The sequence below is a fragment of the Oncorhynchus mykiss genome, unplaced genomic scaffold, assembly GCF_013265735.2.
Source record: "Oncorhynchus mykiss isolate Arlee unplaced genomic scaffold, USDA_OmykA_1.1 un_scaffold_130, whole genome shotgun sequence".
NCBI lineage: Eukaryota > Metazoa > Chordata > Actinopteri > Salmoniformes > Salmonidae > Oncorhynchus > Oncorhynchus mykiss.
The window spans coordinates 81,486-103,456 of NW_023493663.1; the positions used below are offsets into that span (position 1 = coordinate 81,486).

The window sequence follows — 21,971 nt, forward strand, 5'->3', positions numbered from 1 at the left end:
AAGATGGTTAAAATTGATGGGAAGATGGATGGAGCCAAATACAGGACCATTCTGGAAGAAAACCTGATGGAGTCTGCAAAAGACCTGAGACTGGGACGGAGATTTGTCTTCCAACAAGACAATGATCCAAAACATAAAGCAAAATCTACAATGGAATGGTTCAAAAATAAACATATCCAGGTGTTAGAATGGCCAAGTCAAAGTCCAGACCTGAATCCAACCGAGAATCTGTGGAAAGAACTGAAAACTGCTGTTCACAAATGCTCTCCATCCAACCTCACTGAGCTCGAGCTGTTTTGCAAGGAGGAATGGGAAAAAATGTCAGTCTCTCGATGTGCAAAACTGATAGAGACATACCCAAGCGACTTACAGCTGTAATCGCAGCAAAAGGTGGCGCTACAAAGTATTAACTTAAGGGGGCTGAATAATTTTGCACGCCCAATTTTTCAGTTTTTGATTTGTTAAAAAGTTTGAAATATCCAATAAATGTCGTTCCACTTCATGATTGTGTCCCACTTGTTGTTGATTCTTCACAAAAAAATACAGTTTTATATCTTTATGTTTGAAGCCTGAAATGTGGCAAAAGGTTGCAAAATTCAAGGGGGCCGAATACTTTCGCAAGGCACTGTATAGGTTAAAGGAAGAAGGTTGTAGGGTAAATGGTTTAGGGTAAAGGGTGTAGGGTATAGCGTGTAGGGTGTAGGGTATAGGGTAAAGGGTGTAGGCTAAATGGTTTAGGGTGTAGGGTGAAGTGTTTAGGCTGTAGGGTGACGTGTTTAAGGTGTAGGGAGTAGGGTGAAGTGTTTAGGATGTAGGGTGAAGTGTTTAGGGAGTAGGGTGAAGTGTTTAGGGAGTAGGGTGAAGTGTTTCGGGAGTAGGGTGAAGTGTTTAGGGAGTAGGGTGAAGTGTCTAGGGTGTAGGGTGAAGTGTTTAGGGTGTAGGGTGTAGGGTGAAGTGTTTAGGGTGTAGGGTGAAGGGTTTAGGGTGTAGGGAGTAGGGTGAAGTGTTTAGGGTATAGGGTATAGGGTAAAGGGTGTAGGGTATAGGGTGTAGGGTAAAGGGTGTAGGGTATAGGGTAAAGGGTGTAGGCTAAATGGTTTAGGGTGTAGGCTAAATGGTTTAGGGTGTAGGGTGAAGTGTTTAGGCTGTAGGGTGACGTGTTTAGGGTGTAGGGAGTAGGGTGAAGTGTTTAAGATGTTGGGTGAAGTGTTTAGGGTGTGAAACGTTTAGGGTGTGAAGTTTTTAGGTTGTAGGGTGAAGTGTTTACGGTGTAGGGTGAAGTGTTTAGGGTGTAGGGAGAATTGTTCAGGGTGTAGGGTGAAATGATTTGGGTGTAGGGAGAATTGTTTAGGGTGTAGGGAGTAGGGTGAAGTATTTAGGGTGTAGGGTGTAGGGTGAAGTGTTTAGGGTGTAGGGAGTAGGGTGAAGTGTTTAGGGAGTAGGGTGAAGTGTTTATGGTATAGGGTAAAGGGTGTAGGGTATACGGTGTAGGGTAAATGGTTTAGGGTATAGGGTAAAGGGTGTAGGGTAAATGGTTTAGGGTAAAGGGTGTAGGGTAAATGGTTTAGGGTAAAGGGTAAAGGGTGTAGGGTGTAGGGTAAATGGTTTAGGGTGTAGGGTGACGTGTTTAGGGTGTAGGGAGTAGGGTGAAGTGTTTAGGGTGTAGGGGTTAGGGTGAAGTGTTTAGGATGTTGGGTGAAGTGTTTAGGATGTGAAGTGTTTAGGGTGTGAAGTGTTTAGGGTGTAGTGTTTAGGGTTTAGGGTGAAGTGCTTAGGGTTCAGGGTGAAGTGTTGAGGGTGTAGGGTGAAGTGTTTAGGGTGTAGGGAGTAGGGTGAAGTGTTTAGGGTGTAGGGTGAAGTGTTTAGTGTGTAGGGTGAAGTGTTTAGGGTGTAGGGTGAAGTGTTTAGGGAGTAGGGTGAAATGTTTAGGGTGTAGGGTGAAGTGTTTAGGGTGTAGGGTGAAGTGTCTACGGTGTAGGGTGAAGTGTTTAGGGTGTAGGGTGAAGTGTTTAGGGTGAAGTGTATAGGGTGTAGGGAGTAGGGTGAAGTGTTTAGGGTGTAGGGAGTAGGGTGAAGTGTTTAGGGTGTAGGGTGAAGTGTTTAGTGAGTAGGGTGAAGTGTTTAGGGAGTAGGGTGAAGTGTCTAGGGTGTAGGGTGAAGTGTTTAGGGTGTAGGGTGAAGTGTTTAGGGTGTAGGGTGAAGTGTTTAGGGTGTAGGGTGAAGTGTTTAGGGTGTAGGGAGTAGGGTGAAGTGTTTAGGGTGTAGGGTGAAGTGTTTAGTGTGTAGGGTGAAGTGTTTAGGGTGTAGGGTGAAGTGTTTAGGGAGTAGGGTGAAATGTTTAGGGTGTAGGGTGAAGTGTTTAGGGTGTAGGGTGAAGTGTCTACGGTGTAGGGTGAAGTGTTTAGGGTGTAGGGTGAAGTGTTTAGGGTGTAGGGTGAAGTGTTTAGGGTGTAGGGTGAAGTGTTTAGGGAGTAGGGTGAAGTGTTTAGGGTGTAGGGTGAAGTGTTTAGGGTGTAGGGAGTAGGGTGAAGTGTTTAGTGTGTAGGGTGAAGTGTTTAGGGTGTAGGGTGAAGTGTTTAGGGAGTAGGGTGAAGTGTTTAGGGTGTAGGGTGAAGTGTTTAGGGTGTAGGGTGAAGTGTTTAGGGTGTAGGGTGAAGTGTTTAGGGTGTAGGGTGAAGTGTTTAGGGTGTAGGGTGAAGTGTTTAGGGTGTAGGGTGAAGTGTTTAGGGTGTAGGGTGAAGTGTACCCGCGGGGCTGGAAGTCAGTCTCTCCCTCTCGCGTCCGACGGACCAGTGATGCGTTTCCTGGCGGCTCGGGGTTGGTGGACATGATGCTGTCGTTACGGTAGCGCAGCTAAACACAGGTTACCATGACACAACACACAGGTAAGAGGGTGCAGGTGTGTCAAATCAAATACAAATCTACTTGATTTTCACATGCGTCAAATACAACAGGTGTAGACTTTACCGTGCTTACAAGCCCTTTCTCCACAAAAGTACCGTGAAACGCTTACTAACAAGCCCTCCTATACAAGGAGTACCAGTACTGAGTCAATGTGCAGGGGTACCAGGTAGTTGTAGGTAATATAATGTAGGTAGGGGTAAAGGGACTAGTCAGGATAGATAATAAACAGAGTAACAGCAGTGTTGGTAGTTGAGGTAATATGTGTGTGTGTGTGTGTGTGTGTGTGTGTGCTCAGCAGTCTTGGGGGTCAATGCAAACAGTCTGGTAGCCATTTGATGAGCTGCTCAGCAGTCTTGGGGGTCAATGTAAACAGTCTGGTAGCCATTTGATGAGCTGTTCAGCAGTCTTATGGCTTGGGGGTCAATGTAAACAGCCTGGTGTGTGTGTGTGTGTGTGTGTGTGTGTGTGTGTGTGTGTGTGTGTGTGTGTGTGTGTGTGTGTGTGTGTGTGTGTGTGTGTGTGCGTGTAGACTCACCATGGTAGCCTTGCTGGGCAGCTCTGTGTTGGGGCGGATGGGGAAGGGGGAGTGGGAAGGGGAGGGGGGACATGTGCTGCTCAGGGTCAGGGTTAGGTTACTCTCTGACATCATCACATCTGGAGACGCTCCACCACCAGCTGAACACACACACACACACACACCTTTCTTTCTCAATATTTTCCCATATGGATGCCAATATGCCTGTGGGCCTTCCAGGTCCATGTTGAGCATCTAATGATGACCTGCCATATGTTTAGTACCTGCACGGAGAATGTCCTCTGTGTTGATTGGCGGGTCCAGAGTTTTGGGGGTGGAGACTGGAGACTTCACTCTGGTAATCTACACAGCACAAACACAGTGTTGTGGGTGGGTGGGTGGGTGGGTGGGTGTGTGGGTGGGTGGGTGGGTGGGTGGGTGGGTGGGTGGGTGGGTGGGTGGGTGGGTGGGTGTGTGTGTGTGTGTGTGTGTGTGTGTGTGTGTGTGTGTGTGTGTGTGCTGACCACTGCTTTCAGGTTGGGTCGTCTCTTGAGGCGGGGTTCTGGAAGGAAGAACTTCTCCTCTGGCGACTCGTCACTGGAGCCCTCTGATTGGCCAAGAGATTTAGGCTCCTCCCCCATCACCTGAGCGATGACAGTTGGGGGGATGTCTCTGGGCAAACTCTGAAAGAGAGAGAGAGAGAGATACAGAGAAATGCGCGTGTGTGCGCGTGTGTGTGCATGTGCGTGTGTGTGTGTGTGTGTGTGTGTGTGTGTGTGTGTGTGTGTGTGTGTGTGTGTGTGTGTGTGCGTGCGTGCGTGCGTGCACGTGTGTGTGTGTTACCTGGTCCGTAGCAGTATCTTTCGATAGGCGTCTCAGTCTGGACTCCAAAGTGACGATCTTAGCATCTTTATGAACAATCACTATGTGCAGCTCATCACTCCTCTCCTCCAACTCTCTGATCTACACACACACACACACACACACACACACACACACACACACACACACACACACACACACACACACATACACACACACACACACACAGAGAGAGAGAGAGGTGTGTCACAAAACAGGACACCAAATTAGCAAATGTTGATAAGAATTCAGATGAACTAATTTAATCCTAATCAGACACACCAAGAAATCTGACTGCCGATAGGTTGTTATCACGGTGGGAGGCCGTTCCCTCTTATGCCCTGGGGCAGCAGGGTAGCCTAGTGGTTAGAGAGTTGGGCTGGTAACCGATAGGTTGTTAACAAGGTGGGAGGCCGTTCCCTCTCTTGCCCTGGGGCAGCAGGGTAGCCTAGTGGTTAGAGCGTTGGGCCGGTAACCGATAGGTTGTTATCACGGTGGGAGGCCGTTCCCTCTCTTGCCTTGGGGCGGCAGGGTAGCCTAGTGGTTAGAGCGTTGGGCCGGTAACCGATAGGTTGTTATCACGGTGGGAGGCCGTTCCCTCTCTTGCCCTGGGGCGGCAGGGTAGCCTAGTGGTTAGAGCGTTGGGCCGGTAACCGATAGGTTGTTATCACGGTGGGAGGCCGTTCCCTCTCTTGCCCTGGGGCGGCAGGGTAGCCTAGTGGTTAGAGCGTTGGGCCGGTAACCGATAGGTTGTTATCACGGTGGGAGGCCGTTCCCTCTCTTGCCCTGGGGCTGCAGGGTAGCCTAGTGGTTAGAGCGTTGGGCCGGTAACCGATAGGTTGTTATCACGGTGGGAGGCCGTTCCCTCTCTTGCCCTGGGGCGGCAGGGTAGCCTAGTGGTTAGAGCGTTGGGCCAGTAACCGATAGGTTGTTATCACGGTGGGAGGCCGTTCCCTCTCTTGCCCTGGGGCTGCAGGGTAGCCTAGTGGTTAGAGCGTTGGGCCGGTAACCGATAGGTTGTTAACACAGCCGTTCCCTCTCTTGCCCTGGGGTTTATACTTGTAGAAACGCAATGTTCGGCAGTGGCCAACTACTTGACTTTGAGCCAATCAGAGAGCACGAACGTCCACTCAGGGGATCTCACTGGAGTGACAAGAAAAAGGGAAAGGAGGGTGCTTTTTCCAGGGTGCTCCTCCCCTCTTTTCATCCAAAAACCAGACAACTTCATGTTGTTTTCAAGAGTCTTTACATATTTTACATCAAGCTACGGAGTTTGGTGCTTGAAGAAGGATTTGTGTTAGGTTTTATAATGTGCACTAGCTCATTACATTAGTTAGCTAGCTAATATTAGCTTGCTAATTGAACCAGGAAGTTACACACACACTTCATATGAAACCAATGGGCTGGTGAGTGCAGCACAATGCACACAACACAAAGTGCTGTACCAAGCTAGCTATCTAACAAGATGATGAAGAAATAATTTAATTCACTCTCCATTATCCCATACTGTCAGTGCCAGTTCGCTTGCTAGCTAATGTTAGCTTAACGGTTAGCATCACCATTTGCCAGTAGCACAAAGTAGCTAGCTTCTCCACAGACGCTCGGCAGCTTACAGGCAGCTGCTTCATTCAAGACAAAATATTTAAGTGGCTTTGAACGGGGTATGGTAGTAGGTGCCAGGTGCACCGGTTTGTGTCAAGAACTGCAACACTGCTGGGTTTTTCACGTTGAACAGTTTCCTGTGTGTATCAAGAATGGTCCACCACTCAATGGACATCCAGCCAACTGTGTTAAACATTGGAGTCATCATGGGCCAGCATCCCACCTTGTAGAGTCCATGCCACAACGAATTGAGGCTGTTATGAGGGTAAAATGGGGAGGCATCAGAGAGTTGGAGGGGGTTAACAGCGTTGATGTTGAGGAAGGAGATGAGGCATCTGTCAATGTTGTGGGGTGAGTATGAGGGAAGAGAGACATGAAGGATCTTGTTGTCAGACTATGGGAACAGGGAGGGGGTCAGACTGTGGGAACAGGGAGGGAGTCAGACTGTGGGAACAGGGAGAGGATCAGACTGTGGGAACAGGGAGGGAGTCAGACTGTGGGAACAGGGAGGGGGTCAGACTGTGGGAACAGGGAGGGGGTCAGACTGTGGGAACAGGGAGTGGATCAGACTGTGGGAACAGGGAGAGGATCAGACTGTGGGAACAGGGAGGGGGTCAGACTGTGGGAACAGGGAGAGGATCAGACTGTGGGAACAGGGAGAGGATCAGACTGTGGGAACAGGGAGAGGATCAGACTGTGGGAACAGGGAGGGGGTCAGACTGAAGGAACAGGGAGGGGGTCAGACTGAAGGAACAGGGAGGGGGTCAGACAATGGGAACAGGGAGGGGGTCAGACTGAGGGAACAGGGAGGGGATCAGACTGTGGGAACAGGGAGGGGGTCAGACTGAAGGAACAGTAACCCTAACCCTAGCTAGCTAGGTTGTAACAGTCCCACAGTAACCCTAACCCAAGCTAGCTAGGTTGTAACAGTCCCACAGTAACCCTACCCAAGCTAGCTAGGTTGTAACAGTCCCACAGTAACCCTAACCCAAGCTAGCTAGGTTGTAACAGTCCCACAGTAACCCTAACCCAAGCTAGCTAGGTTGTAACAGTCCCACAGTAACCCTAACCCTAACCAAAGCTAGCTAGGTTGTAACAGTCCCACAGTAACCCTAACCCAAGCTAGCTAGGTTGTAACAGTCCCACAGTAACCCTAACCCTAACCCAAGCTAGCTAGGTTGTAACAGTCCCACAGTAACCCTAACCCTAACCAAAGCTAGCTAGGTTGTAACAGTCCCACAGTAACCCTAACCCAAGCTAGATAGGTTGTAACAGTCCCACAGTAACCCTAACCCTAACCCAAGCTAGCTAGGTTGTAACAGTCCCACAGTAACCCTAACCCTAACCCAAGCTAGCTAGGTTGTAACAGTCCCACAGTAACCCTAACCCTAACCAAAGCTAGCTAGGTTGTAACAGTCCCACAGTAACCCTAACCCAAGCTAGATAGGTTGTAACAGTCCCACAGTAACCCTAACCCAAGCTAGCTAGGTTGTAACAGTCCCACAGTAACCCTAACCCTAACCCAAGCTAGCTAGGTTGTAACAGTCCCACAGTATCCCTAACCCAAGCTAGCTAGGTTGTAACAGTCCCACAGTAACCCTAACCCTAACCCAAGCTAGCTAGGTTGTAACAGTCCCACAGTATCCCTAACCCAAGCTAGCTAGGTTGTAACAGTCCCACAGTGACCCTAACCCTAACCCAAGCTAGCTAGGTTGTAACAGTCCCACAGTAACCCTAACCCAAGCTAGCTAGGTTGTAACAGTCCCACAGTAACCCTAACCCTAGCTAGCTAGGTTGTAACAGTCCCACAGTAACCCTAACCCAAGCTAGCTAGGTTGTAAATGTCCCACAACTCCAGGAGGAGTTTACTTCACAAAACAACTGGCGAAAAGTAGACAAAACAAACACTTCAGGAAAACAAACAAATCAAGTTCATGAGTAAATACTGTTCGCTAACTCTAACTCACCTGTTTCCTGTACTTGTCTTTATCAACCAGACCCTGAGAGAATTGGTGCTGGGCTTCATCTCTGGCTCGGAACGCCTGCACACGCACGCACGCACGCACACACACACACACACCATCATTATACAGCTGGAGGAGGTGGAGAAGGAGAGAGACCAGGTAACACACACACACACACACACTGTTTACAATGCTTGACACAAGATGTCTCTGTTATTGTTGTTGTTGTCTGCGTGTCTGTGTCTCTCTCTCTCTCTCTCTCTCTCTCTGTGTGTGTGTGTGTGTGTGTGTGTGTGTGTGTGTGTGTGTGTGTGTGTGTTACCTGGTCTCTCTCCTTCTCCACCTCCTCCAGCTGTATAATGATGGTGTTCATCCTGTTTCTGTACATCTCACAGTCCTTCTGTAGTGTAGAGCTCCTGAGCTCCAGATCCTCTTTCTCCTCAAGGTACTAGACACACACACACACACACACACACACACACACACACACACACACGTCAGGATCAGGGACTAGGGGTTGATTCACAATTCAGAAATGATACAGACAGAAGTCAAGTAGATTCAACTTAAATATCAACCAGATGCAGGATTTCTAGTAAACTCAACACTAGATTCTAATTCGCTCAGCGCTAGATTCTAATTCGCTCAGCACTAGATTCTAATTCGCTCAGCGCTAGATTCTAATTCGCTCAGCACTAGATTCTAATTCGCTCAGCACTAGATTCTAATTCGCTCAGCACTAGATTCTAATGCGCTCAGCACTAGATTCTAACTCGCTCAACACTAGATTCTAATTCGCTCAGCACTAGATTCTAATTCGCTCAGCACTAGATTCTAATGCGCTCAGCACTAGATTCTAACTCGCTCAGCACTAGATTCTAATGCGCTCAGCACTAGATTCTAATTCGCTCAACACTAGATTCTAATTCGCTCAGCACTAGATTCTAATTCGCTCAGCACTAGATTCTAATTCGCTCAGCACTAGATTCTAATTCGCTCAGCACTAGATTCTAATTCGCTCAGCACTAGATTCTAATTCGCTCAGCACTAGATTCTAATTCGCTCAGCACTAGATTCTAATTCGCTCAGCACTAGATTCTAATTCGCTCAGCACTAGATTATAACTCGCTCAGCGCTAGATTCTAATTCGCTCAACACTATATTCTAATTCGCTCAGCACTAGATTCTAATTCGCTCAGCACTAGATTCTAATTCGCTCAGCTCTAGATTCTAATTCGCTCAGCACTAGATTCTAATTCGCTCAGCACTAGATTCTAATTCGCTCAGCACTAGATTCTAATTCGCTCAGCACTAGATTCTAATTCGCTCAGCACTAGATTCTAATTCGCTCAAAATTGTTCCATCTGTGAGGTGCACTTTTCAATGAACTTGTTGAGTGAAATCACTAATTCATGTTTGCTCAATGCTACTTAAAACCACACCCATCATTATCATATTTCCCAGCATTCTGTATTGCAGGTTGATTTTCAGAATTGTTTGTTTCAATACCTGTACTGTTTTATGTTAATTGACTGCTTGATTAGTCTTGTGCTACAAAAGGTAAACAACACACTGTATTTCTAAACTAATCCAATCTGTTGGTAGTTGCACATATAGTACCTGTTACTAAGACGGTTGATCCAGTTCAGATGAATGAGGTAGTCTCATTAGTCAATCTTCCCTACCCCGGCAGTCATTCTGAATGCAGTTGTCAATTGTTGGATAACCTCAGTCTGGCTGTATTCCAGTAGGAATTACACATCACTTTGCAAGCCAGAAATATGTGACTTGCAGGCTTGATGTGGCTTGTAAACCAGGAGTTTCAGAACACTGTTAGGGTGTGACTAGGCTCTCAAAGGAAGGCCTAATGATACAATATACTGTATGTCATGTACTGTATGTACTGTATGTATTGACATAATTCATATTGAGAATGTACAGTATATTGGTTCAGAAATAGAAATCCTACTGCAGCTGGTTGCCTTGATATTTTGAGTTTGCTCAACATCTTTTTTCCCCTGTGTGTGTATAACCTAATACTACTATAATACTACTATAATAACTTTGTCTCGTAGCTCCTCCGCCTGCCGTATCTCCTCATGCAAGTTGTACAGTAATACTACTATAATAACCTTGTCTCGTAGCTCCTCCGCCTGCCGTATCTCCTCATGCAGGTTGTACAGTAATACTACTATAATAACCTTGTCTCGTAGCTCCTCAGCCTGCCGTATCTCCTCATGCAGGTTGTACAGTAATACTACTATAGTACTACTATAATACTACTATAATAACCTTGTCTCGTAGCTCCTCAGCCTGCCGTATCTCCTCATGCAGGTTGTACAGTAATACTACTATAATAACCTTGTCTCGTAGCTCCTCCGCCTGCCGTATCTCCTCATGCAGGTTGTACAGTAATGCTACTATAATAACCTTGTCTCGTAGCTCCTCCGCCTGCCGTATCTCCTCATGCAGGTTGTACAGTAATACTACTATAATAACCTTGTCTCGTAGCTCCTCCGCCTGCCGTATCTCCTCATGCAGGTTGTACAGTCTGTTGACCAGGTCTTGTCTGTCTTCTAACGCCTCCTGGCGGTCGTGTTCCAGAATGTCCAGGATCGCCTTGTCAGACGCAGGCAGAGGCCCTGGCTACACACGCACACACACAAACACACACGCAGACGCACGCACACACACATGCACAAACACACACACATGCACACAAACACACACATGCACACACACGTGCACACACACGTGCACACACACACACACATCCAGGGGAGAAAGTAGAATGAATGTATCATTTGGATTCCCAAAGTTAAATAAATAAAGGTTATAGGCTAAGGGTTAAGGGTTAGGGGTTAGGGTTAGGGGTTAAGGGTAGGGGTTAAGGGTTATGGGTAAGGGTTATGGGTAGGGGTTAAGGGTAGGGGTTAAGGGTTAGGGTTAAGGGGTTTGGGTTAAGAGTTTGGGGTTGGGGGTTTGGGGTTAAGGGTTATGGGTATGGGTTAAGGGTTAAGGGTAGGGGTTAGGGGTTACGGGAAGGGGTTAGGGGTTACGGGTAGGGGTTACGGGTAGGGGTTAGGGGTTAAGGGTAGGGGTTAAGGGTTAGGGGTTTGGGTTAAGAGTTTGGGGTTGGGGGTTTGGGTTTAGTGGTTAAGGGTTATGGGTAGGGGTTAAGGGTTAAGGGTAGGGGTAAGGGTTATGGGTATGGGTTAAGGGTAGGGGTTAGGGGTTACGGGTAGGAGTTAGGGGTTACGGGTAGGGGTTAGGGTTATGGGTAGGGGTTAAGGGTTAAGGGTAGGGGTTAAGGGTTAGGGTTAAGGGGTTTGGGTTAAGAGTTTGGGGTTGGGGGTTTGGGGTTAAGGGTTATGGGTAGGAGTTAAGGGTAGGGGTTAAGGGTTATGGGTATGGGTTAAGGGTTAAGGGTAGGGGTTAGGGGTTACGGGTAGGGGTTACGGGTTACGGGTAGGGGTTACGGGTAGGGGTTAGGGGTTAAGGGTAGGGGTTAAGGGTTAGGGGTTTGGGTTAAGAGTTTGGGGTTGGGGGTTTGGGTTTAGTGGTTAAGGGTTATGGGTAGGGGTTAAGGGTTAAGGGTAGGGGTAAGGGTTATGGGTATGGGTTAAGGGTAGGGGTTAGGGGTTACGGGTAGGAGTTAGGGGTTACGGGTAGGGGTTAGGGGTTAAGGGTAGGGGTTAAGGGTTCGGGTTAGGGGTTTGGGTTAAGAGTTTGGGGTTGGGGGTTTGGGGTTAGTGGTTAAGGGTTATGGGTAGGGGTTAAGGATTATGGGTAGGGGTTAAGGATTATGGGTAGGGGTTAAGGGTTAAGGATTATGGGTAGGGGTTAAGGGTTAAGGGTAGGTGTTAGGGGGTAGGGGTAAAGGGGTTACGGGTAGGGGTTAGGGGTTAAGGGTAGGGGTTTGTGTTAAGAGTTTGGAGTTGGGGTTAGTGGTTAGGGTTAAGGGTTATGGGTAAGGGTTAAGGGTAGGAGTTAGGGGTTAAGGGTAGGATTTGGGTTAAGAGTTTGGGGTTGGGGGTTAGGGGTTAGGGTTAAGAGTTTGGGTTTGGGGGTTAAGGGTTAGGGTTAAGGGTTTGGGGTTAAGGGTTAAGGGTTTGGGGTTGGGGGTTAAGGGTTTAGGGTTAAAGGGTTTGGGGTTGGGGGTTAGTGGTTAGGGTTAAGGGTAGGAGTTTGGGTTAAGAGTTAGGGTTTAAGGGTTTGGGGGTAGGGGTTAGGGGTTAAGGGTTAAGGGTTTGGGGTTGGGGGTTAAGGGTAGGGGTTAAGGGTTAGGGATTTGGGTTAAGGGTTAAGAGTAGGGGTTAGGGGTTAAGGGTTAGGGTTAAGGGTTTGGGGTTGGGGGTTAAGGGTTTGGGTTAAGAGTTTGGGGTTGGGGGTTGGGGGTTAGTGGTTAGGGTTAAGGGTAGGGTTTGGGTTAAGAGTTTGGGGTTGGGGGTTAAGGGTTAAGGGTAGGGGTTTGGGTTAAGAGTTAGGGGTTGGGGATTGGGGGTTAGGGGTTAGGGTTAAGAGTTTGGGGTTGGGGGTTAAGGGTAGGGGTTAAGGGTTAAGGGTTAGGGTTAAGGGGTTGGGGTTGGGGGTTAAGGGTTTGGGTTAAGAGTTTGGGGTTGGGGGTTGGGGGTAGGGGTTAAGGGTTAAGGGTTTGGGGTTGGGGGTTAAGGGTAGGGGTTAAGGGTTAGGGATTTGGGTTAAGGGTTAAGGGTAGGGGTTAACGGTTGAGGGTAGGGCTTTGGGTTAGGGGTTGGGGGTTAGGTGTTGGGGGTTAGATGTTAGGTGTTAGGGGTTAGGGGTTAAGGGTAGGTGTTAGGGGTTAAGGGTAGGGGTTAGGGTTAAGGGTATGTGTTAGGGATTAAGAGTTAAGGGTAGGTGTTAGGGTTAAGGGTTAGGGTTGGGTACCTGTATGATAGGGTTAGGGTAGGGGTTAAGGGTTGGGTTAGGGTTAGGGTTAGGGTTAAGGGGTTTGGGTTAAGAGTTTGGGGTTGGGGGTTTGGGGTTAAGGGTTATGGGTAGGAGTTAAGGGTAGGGGTTAAGGGTTATGGGTATGGGTTAAGGGTTAAGGGTAGGGGTAAGGGTTATGGGTAGGGGTTAAGGGTTAAGGATTATGGGTAGGGGTTAAGGGTTAAGGGTAGGTGTTAGGGGGTAGGGGTAAAGGGGTTACGGGTAGGGGTTAGGGGTTACGGTAGGGGTTACGGGTAGGGGTTAGGGGTTAAGGGTAGGGGTTAAGGGTTAGGGGTTTGGGTTAAGAGTTTGGGGTTGGGGGTTTGGGTTTAGTGGTTAAGGGTTATGGGTAGGGGTTAAGGGTTAAGGGTAGGGGTAAGGGTTATGGGTAGGGGTTAAGGGTTAAGGATTATGGGTAGGGGTTAAGGGTAGGTGTTAGGGGGTAGGGGTAAAGGGGTAAAGGGTAGGGGTTAGGGGTTAAGGGTAGGGGTTTGTGTTAAGAGTTTGGAGTTGGGGTTAGTGGTTAGGGTTAAGGGTTATGGGTAAGGGTTAAGGGTAGGAGTTAGGGGTTACGGGTAGGGTTTGGGTTAAGAGTTTGGGGTTGGGCGTTGGGGGTTAAGGGTTAAGGGTAGGGGTTTGGGTTAAGAGTTAGGGGTTGGGGATTGGGGGTTAGGGGTTAGGGTTAAGAGTTTGGGTTTGGGGGTTAAGGGTTAGGGTTAAGGGTTTGGGGTTAAGGGTTAAGGGTTTGGGGTTGGGGGTTAAGGGTTTAGGGTTAAAGGGTTTGGGGTTGGGGGTTAGTGGTTAGGGTTAAGGGTAGGAGTTTGGGTTAAGAGTTAGGGTTTAAGGGTTTGGGGGTAGGGGTTAGGGGTTAAGGGTTAAGGGTTTGGGGTTGGGGGTTAAGGGTAGGGGTTAAGGGTTAGGGATTTGGGTTAAGGGTTAAGAGTAGGGGTTAGGGGTTAAGGGTTAAGGGTTTGGGGTTGGGGGTTAAGGGTTTGGGTTAAGAGTTTGGGGTTGGGGGTTAGTGGTTAGGGTTAAGGGTAGGGTTTGGGTTAAGAGTTTGGGGTTGGGGGTTAAGGGTTAAGGGTAGGGGTTTGGGTTAAGAGTTAGGGGTTGGGGATTGGGGGTTAGGGGTTAGGGTTAAGAGTTTGGGGTTGGGGGTTAAGGGTTAAGGGTTAGGGTTAAGGGGTTGGGGTTGAGGGTTAAGGGTTTGGGTTAAGAGTTTGGGGTTGGGGGTTGGGGTAGGGGTTAGGGGTTAAGGGTTAAGGGTTTGGGGTTGGGGGTTAAGGGTAGGGGTTAAGGGTTAGGGATTTGGGTTAAGGGTTAAGGGTAGGGGTTAGGGGTTAACGGTTGAGGGTAGGGCTTTGGGTTAGGGGTTGGGGGTTAGGTGTTGGGGGTTAGATGTTAGGTGTTAGGGGTTAGGGGTTAAGGGTAGGTGTTAGGGGGTAGGGGTAAAGGGGTTACGGGTAGGGGTTAGGGGTTAAGGGTAGGGGTTTGTGTTAAGAGTTTGGAGTTGGGGTTAGTGGTTAGGGTTATGGGTAAGGGTTAAGGGTAGGAGTTAGGGGTTACGGGTAGGGTTTGGGTTAAGAGTTTGGGGTTGGGCGTTGGGGGTTAAGGGTTAAGGGTAGGGGTTTGGGTTAAGAGTTAGGGGTTGGGGATTGGGGGTTAGGGGTTAGGGTTAAGAGTTTGGGTTTGGGGGTTAAGGGTTAGGGTTAAGGGTTTGGGGTTAAGGGTTAAGGGTTTGGGGTTGTGGGGTTAAGGGTTTAGGGTTAAAGGGTTTGGGGTTGGGGGTTAGTGGTTAGGGTTAAGGGTAGGAGTTTGGGTTAAGAGTTAGGGTTTAAGGGTTTGGGGTTAGGGGTTAGGGGTTAAGGGTTAAGGGTTTGGGGTTGGGGGTTAAGGGTAGGGGTTAAGGGTTTGGGGTTGGGGGTTGGGGGTTAGTGGTTAGGGTTAAGGGTAGGGTTTGGGTTAAGAGTTTGGGGTTGGGGGTTAAGGGTTAAGGGTAGGGGTTTGGGTTAAGAGTTAGGGGTTGGGGATTGGGGGTTAGGGGTTAGGGTTAAGAGTTTGGGGTTGGGGGTTAAGGGTAGGGGTTAAGGGTTAAGGGTTAGGGTTAAGGGGTTGGGGTTGGGGGTTAAGGGTTTGGGTTAAGAGTTTGGGGTTGGGGGTTGGGGTAGGGGTTAGGGGTTAAGGGTTAAGGGTTTGGGGTTGGGGGTTAAGGGTAGGGGTTAAGGGTTAGGGATTTGGGTTAAGGGTTAAGGGTAGGGGTTAGGGGTTAACGGTTGAGGGTAGGGCTTTGGGTTAGGGGTTGGGGGTTAGGTGTTGGGGGTTAGATGTTAGGTGTTAGGGGTTAGGGGTTAAGGGTAGGTGTTAGGGGTTAAGGGTAGGGGTTAGGGTTAAGGGTATGTGTTAGGGATTAAGAGTTAGGGTAGGTGTTAGGGTTAAGGGTTAGGGTTGGGTACCTGTATGATAGGGTTAGGGTTAGGGTAGGGGTTAAGGGTTGGGTACCTGTATGATAGATTGCAGCTCCTGCAGTTTGATCTTCAGAACCTCGTTCTCTCTCTCCAGTTCGAAGATCTGTTCTTTTCTCGGTCGGTTCTCGATGTCGTTCTTCAGTTTCAGACTCTGTTTTCTCTCCATCTTACATTCCTCCTCTAGCTTGTTTAGTCTGTGTTTCAGCTGGTCGATCTAATATAATAATGATAATAATAATTATATAATAATAATAATAATGTAATAATATAATAATGATTATAATTATAATAATGTAATAATATAATAATGATAGTAATATAATAATAATAATTATATAATAATAATAATACTATAATAATAATAATAATACTATAATAATAATAATAATACTATAATAATAATAATAATAATAATATAACAATATAATAATAATAATATCATTATACTATAATAATGATAATACTATAATAATGATAGTAATATAATAATAATAATATAATGATTATAATAATAATAATGTAATAATATAATAATCATAATAATAATAATATAATGATTATAATAATAATAATGTAATAATATAATAATGATTATAATAATAATAATGTAATAATATAATAATGATAGTAATATAATAATAATAATTATATAATAATAATAATACTATAATAATAATAATAATACTATAATAATAATAATAATAATATAACAATATAATAATAATAATATGATCATAATATAATAATGATAATAATATAATAATGATAGTAATATAATAATGATAATAATAATAATATAATGATTATAATAATAATAATGTAATAATATAATAATAATATTATAATAATAATAATGTAATAATACTATAATAATAATATTATAATAATATCACTATAATAATTATAATATAATAATAACAATGATAATAATATAATAATAATAATAATAATAATATAATAATAATTATAATAATAATATAACAATGATAATAATAATAATAATATAATGATTATAATAATAATAATGTAATAATATAATAATAATAATATTATAATAATAATAATGTAATAATACTATAATAATAATAATATTATAATAATATCACTATAATAATTATAATATAATAATAATAATGATAATAATATAATAATAATAATAATAATATAATAATGATAATAATATAATAATGATAATAATATAATAATAATAATATAATAATTATAATAATAATAATATAATAATAATATCATTATATATTGATAATGATAATAATATAATAATGATAATAATATAATAATTATAATAATAATATAATAATGATAATAATATAATAATAATAATATAATAATTATAATAATAATAATATAATAATAATATCATTATATATTGATAATGATAATAATATAATAATGATAATAATAATATAATAATTATAATAATAATATAATAATAATATAATAATTATAATAATAATATAATAATGATAATAATATATTAATCATAATAATAACATAATTATAATATAATAATAATTATAATAATAATTACACTCCTCTAGCTTGTTTTAGCCTGTGTTTCAGCTGGTCGATCTAATATAATAATAATAATGTAATAATAATAATATACAGAGGGACTGAAGCTGTTCAATCTTCACAAGGAGAGATGAGGTGTGTGTGTGTGTGTGTGTGTGTGTGTGTGTGTGTGTGCGTGTGTGTGTACCTCCAGCTGCAAGTCCCTGCTCCTCATCACAGCCATGTTCTTCTCCTCGCTGAGCGTTGCATACCGCATGGCCAGTTTATAGTTCTCATCCTTCACCCTCAGTAGCTCATCATTGTAGTTGTTCCTATCTTCCTTCATCTTGTTGTATCCTGGAATATACAGTACCAGTAAAAAGTTTGGACACATCTACTCATTCAAGTTGTTTTTTTTTACTATTTTCAACAATGTAGAATATTAGTGAAGACATTAAACTATGAAATAGCATATATGGATTTATTTATTTTTTATTAAAAAAAGTGTTAAATCGAAATATATTTTATATTTAGATTCTTCACAGTAGCCACCCTTTGCCTTGATGACAGCTTTGCACACTCTTGGCATTCGCTCAACCAGCTTCACCTGGAATGCTTTTCAAACAGCCTTGAAGGAGTTCCCATATATTTGTAGCACTTGTTGGCTGCTTTTCCTTCACTCTGTGATCCAACTCATCCCAAAAAATCTCAATTGGCTTGAGGTCGGGTGATTGTCGAGGCCAGGGCATCTGATGCAGCACTCCATCACTCTCCATCTTGGTCAAATAGCCCTTGCACAGCCTGGAGGTGTGTTGGGTCATTGTCCTGTCCCACTAAGCGCAAACCAGATGGGATGACATAGGGTGGCATACTGCTGGAGAATGCTGTGGTAGCCATGCTGGTTGAGTGTGCCTTGAATTCTAAATAAATCATGACATTGTCACCAGCAAAGCACCCCCACACCATCACACCTCCTCCTCCATGCTTCACGACGGGAACCACACGTGCGGAGATCATCCGTTCACCTACTCTGCGTCTCACAAAGACACAGAGGTTGGAAACAAAAATTTGTCATAAGACCAAAGGACAGATTTCCACTGCTCGTGTTTCTTGGCCCAAGCAAGTCTCTTCTTATTATTGATGCCCTTTTGTAGTGGTTTCTTTGCAGCAATTCGATCATGAAGGCCTGATTCACGCAGTCTCCTCTGAACAGTTGATGGTGGGATGTGTCTGTTACTTGAACACTGTGAAGCATTTATTTGGGCTGCAATCTTAGGTGCAGTTAACTCTAATGAACTTATTCCTATTTCGCAACAAAGCATCCTTCACTCATGCTGCCAAACATACCCTTGTAAAACTGACCATCCTACCAATCCTCGACTTTGGCGATGTAATTTACAAAATAGCCTCCAATACCCTACTCAACAAATTGGATGCAGTCTATCACAGTGCAATCCGTTTTGTCACCAAAGCCCCATATACTACCCACCATTGCGACCTGTACGCTCTCGTTGGCTGGCCCTCGCTTCATACTCGTCGCCAAACCCACTGGCTCCATGTCATCTACAAGACCCTGCTAGGTAGTCCCCCCTTATCTCAGCTCGCTGGTCACCATAGCATCTCCCACCTGTAGCACACGCTCCAGCAGGTATATCTCTCTAGTCACCCCCAAAACCAATTCTTTCTTTGGCCGCCTCTCTTTCCAGTTCTCTGCTGCCAATGACTGGAACGAACTACAAAAATCTCTGAAACTGGAAACACTTATCTCCCTCACTAGCTTTAAGCACCAACTGTCAGAGCAGCTCACAGATTACTGCACCTGTACATAGCCCACCTATGATTTAGCCCTATCAACTACCTCTTTCCCAACTGTATTTAATTTATTTATTTATTTTGCTCCTTTGCACCCCATTATTTTTATTTCTACTTTGCACATTCTTCCATTGCAAAACTACCATTCCAGTGTTTTACTTGCTATATTGTATTTACCTTGCCACCAAGGCCTTTTTTGCCTTTACCTCCCTTCTCACCTCATTTGCTCACATTGTATATAGACTTGTTTATACTTTATTATTGACTGTATGTTTGTTTTACTCCATGTGTAACTCTGTGTTGTTGTATCTGTCGAACTGCTTTGCTTTATCTTGGCCAGGTCGCAATTGTAAATGAGAACTTGTTCTCAACTTGCCTACCTGGTTAAATAAAGGTAAAATAAATAAATAAATAAAATAAAATATCCTTTGCAGCAGAGGTAACCCTGTGTCTTCCTTTTCTGTGGCGGTCCTCATGAGAGTCAATTTCATCATAGTGTTTGATGGTTTTTGCAACTGCGCTTGAATAAACTTTCAAAGTTCTTAAAATTTTCCAGATTGACTGACGTTGTGTTTTCTGTAAAGACCTTAGTGATCACTGTTTTACAGCCTGTGTTCATAATGGCTGCTCAGTGAAACGACCTGTCCTGACTTGTCATAGACGCTTGTCAAAAAATCAGCTTGATCTGAAGAAAACGCTTGGACCATCTTTTTTGATATTTTCCGTTAACAAATACGCACCCATAAAGGAAAATGAGAATTAAAAACAGGTTCAGCCCCTGGTTCGACCGTGATCTGGCAGAGTTACACCTCCTCAAGAATTATATTTGGCAAATTGCTCAGCACACGAATTGTCACATTCTGACCATAGTTCTGTTATTTTATTATTTGTTTTAGTATGGTCAGGGCGTGAGTTGGGGTGGGCAGTCTATGTTTGTTTTAGTATGGTCAGGGCGTGAGTTGGGGTGGGCAGTCTATGTTTGTTTTAGTATGGTCAGGGCGTGAGTTGGGGTGGGCAGTCTATGTTAGTTTTAGTATGGTCAGGGCGTGAGTTGGGGTGGGCAGTCTATGTTTGTTTTAGTATGGTCAGGGCGTGAGTTGGGGTGGGCAGTCTATGTTAGTTTTAGTATGGTCAGGGCGTGAGTTGGGGTGGGCAGTCTATGTTTGTTTTAGTATGGTCAGGGCGTGAGTTGGGGTGGGCAGTCTATGTTAGTTTTAGTATGGTCAGGGCGTGAGTTGGGGTGGGCAGTCTATGTTTGTTTTAGTATGGTCAGGGCGTGAGTTGGGGTGGGCAGTCTATGTTTGTTTTAGTATGGTCAGGGCGTGAGTTGGGGTGGGCAGTCTATGTTAGTTTTAGTATGGTCAGGGCGTGAGTTGGGTGGGCTGTCTATGTTAGTTTTAGTATGGTCAGGGCGTGAGTTGGGGTGGGCAGTCTATGTTTGTTTTAGTATGGTCAGGGCGTGAGTTGGGGTGGGCAGTCTATGTTAGTTTTAGTATGCTCAGGGCGTGAGTTGGGGTGGGCAGTCTATGTTTGTTTTAGTATGGTCAGGGCGTGAGTTGGGGTGGGCAGTCTATGTTTGTTTTAGTATGGTCAGGGCGTGAGTTGGGGTGGGCAGTCTATGTTAGTTTTAGTATGCTCAGGGCGTGAGTTGGGGTGGGCAGTCTATGTTAGTTTTAGTATGCTCAGGGCGTGAGTTGGGGTGGGCAGTCTATGTTTGTTTTAGTATGGTCAGGGCGTGAGTTGGGGTGGGCAGTCTATGTTAGTTTTAGTATGGTCAGGGCGTGAGTTGGGGTGGGCAGTCTATGTTAGTTTTAGTATGGTCAGGGCGTGAGTTGGGGTGGGCAGTCTATGTTAGTTTTAGTATGATCAGGGCGTGAGTTGGGGTGGGCAGTCTATGTTTGTTTTAGTATGGTCAGGGCGTGAGTTGGGGTGGGCAGTCTATGTTAGTTTTAGTATGGTCAGGGCGTGAGTTGGGGTGGGCAGTCTATGTTAGTTTTAGTATGGTCAGGGCGTGAGTTGGGGTGGGCAGTCTATGTTTGTTTTAGTATGGTCAGGGCGTGAGTTGGGGTGGGCAGTCTATGTTTGTTTTAGTATGGTCAGGGCGTGAGTTGGGGTGGGCAGTCTATGTTAGTTTTAGTATGGTCAGGGCGTGAGTTGGGTGGGTTGTCTATGTTAGTTTTAGTATGGTCAGGGCGTGAGTTGGGGTGGGCAGTCTATGTTTGTTTTAGTATGGTCAGGGCGTGAGTTGGGGTGGGCAGTCTATGTTAGTTTTAGTATGCTCAGGGCGTGAGTTGGGGTGGGCAGTCTATGTTTGTTTTAGTATGGTCAGGGCGTGAGTTGGGGTGGGCAGTCTATGTTTGTTTTAGTATGGTCAGGGCGTGAGTTGGGGTGGGCAGTCTATGTTAGTTTTAGTATGCTCAGGGCGTGAGTTGGGGTGGGCAGTCTATGTTAGTTTTAGTATGCTCAGGGCGTGAGTTGGGGTGGGCAGTCTATGTTTGTTTTAGTATGGTCAGGGCGTGAGTTGGGGTGGGCAGTCTATGTTTGTTTTAGTATGGTCAGGGCGTGAGTTGGGGTGGGCAGTCTATGTTTGTTTTTCTATGTTGGTTTTTGTGTTCGGCCTAGTATGGTTCTCAATCAGAGTCAGGTGTCGTTAGTTGTCTCTGATTGAGAATCATACTTAGGTTGCCTGGGTTTCACTTTTGGTTTGTGGGTGTTTGTTTTCCGTGTGAGTGTTTGGTGGTTACTTTAAGGAGCAGTTCTCTTGAGCGGCATAGGCAAGGTGCAATAGATGGCATAAAATACAGTATATACATATGATATGAGTAATGTAAGATATGTAAACATTATTAAAGTGGCATTATTTAATAACTTCATAAGGTTAGGGGGCAGTATCCTGAATGTCGGAGAGTCTGGTGTGCCCAGAGTAAACTGCCTGTTACTCAGGCCCAGATGCTAGGATATGCATATAATTGGTCGATTTTGATAGAAAACACTCAAATTTCTAAAACTGTTCAAATCATTTCTATGAGTATAACAGAACTGATATGGCAGGTGAAAACCAGAGGAAAATCCATTCAGGAAATGGGATTTTTTGACCTCCTTGTCCATTTACATGCTTTGCTATGGAACAATGAAAGGAATAACTCCCAGATTGCAGTTCCTATGGCTTCCACTAGATGTCAACAGTCTTTAGACATGGTTTCAGGCTTGTTTTATGAAAAAAAACAAGAATTAGACTTTTTGGCAAGTGTCCACTTTCACTGTCACGATGACTGTGTGCACGCTGTAAGGTTTTTTTCCTTTCTATTGAATACGCTATTGTCCGGTTGAAATATTATCGATTATATAGATATTTGAGAACCTAAGGATTAATTAGAAACATTGTTT

At 44.8% G+C, this 21,971-nt stretch overlaps 1 protein-coding gene across 2 annotated transcripts in view; it reads right to left on the reverse strand.

Moving 5' to 3' along the window:
• Positions 1-21,971, reverse strand: part of LOC110518051 (caspase recruitment domain-containing protein 11) — a 118,693-nt gene that overhangs the window by 43,964 nt on the left and 52,758 nt on the right. For both annotated transcript variants that reach the window (XM_036972243.1, XM_036972242.1), the window contains 10 exons: positions 16,981-17,129; positions 15,295-15,474; positions 10,345-10,491; positions 8,168-8,293; positions 7,849-7,923; positions 4,262-4,381; positions 3,943-4,101; positions 3,703-3,781; positions 3,440-3,579; positions 2,747-2,853 (listed from right to left, as the gene is read on the reverse strand). In XM_036972243.1, the coding sequence (XP_036828138.1) occupies positions 2,747-2,853; positions 3,440-3,579; positions 3,703-3,781; positions 3,943-4,101; positions 4,262-4,381; positions 7,849-7,923; positions 8,168-8,293; positions 10,345-10,491; positions 15,295-15,474; positions 16,981-17,129 (1,282 nt within the window). The remainder of the gene's footprint in view (positions 1-2,746; positions 2,854-3,439; positions 3,580-3,702; positions 3,782-3,942; positions 4,102-4,261; positions 4,382-7,848; positions 7,924-8,167; positions 8,294-10,344; positions 10,492-15,294; positions 15,475-16,980; positions 17,130-21,971) is intronic.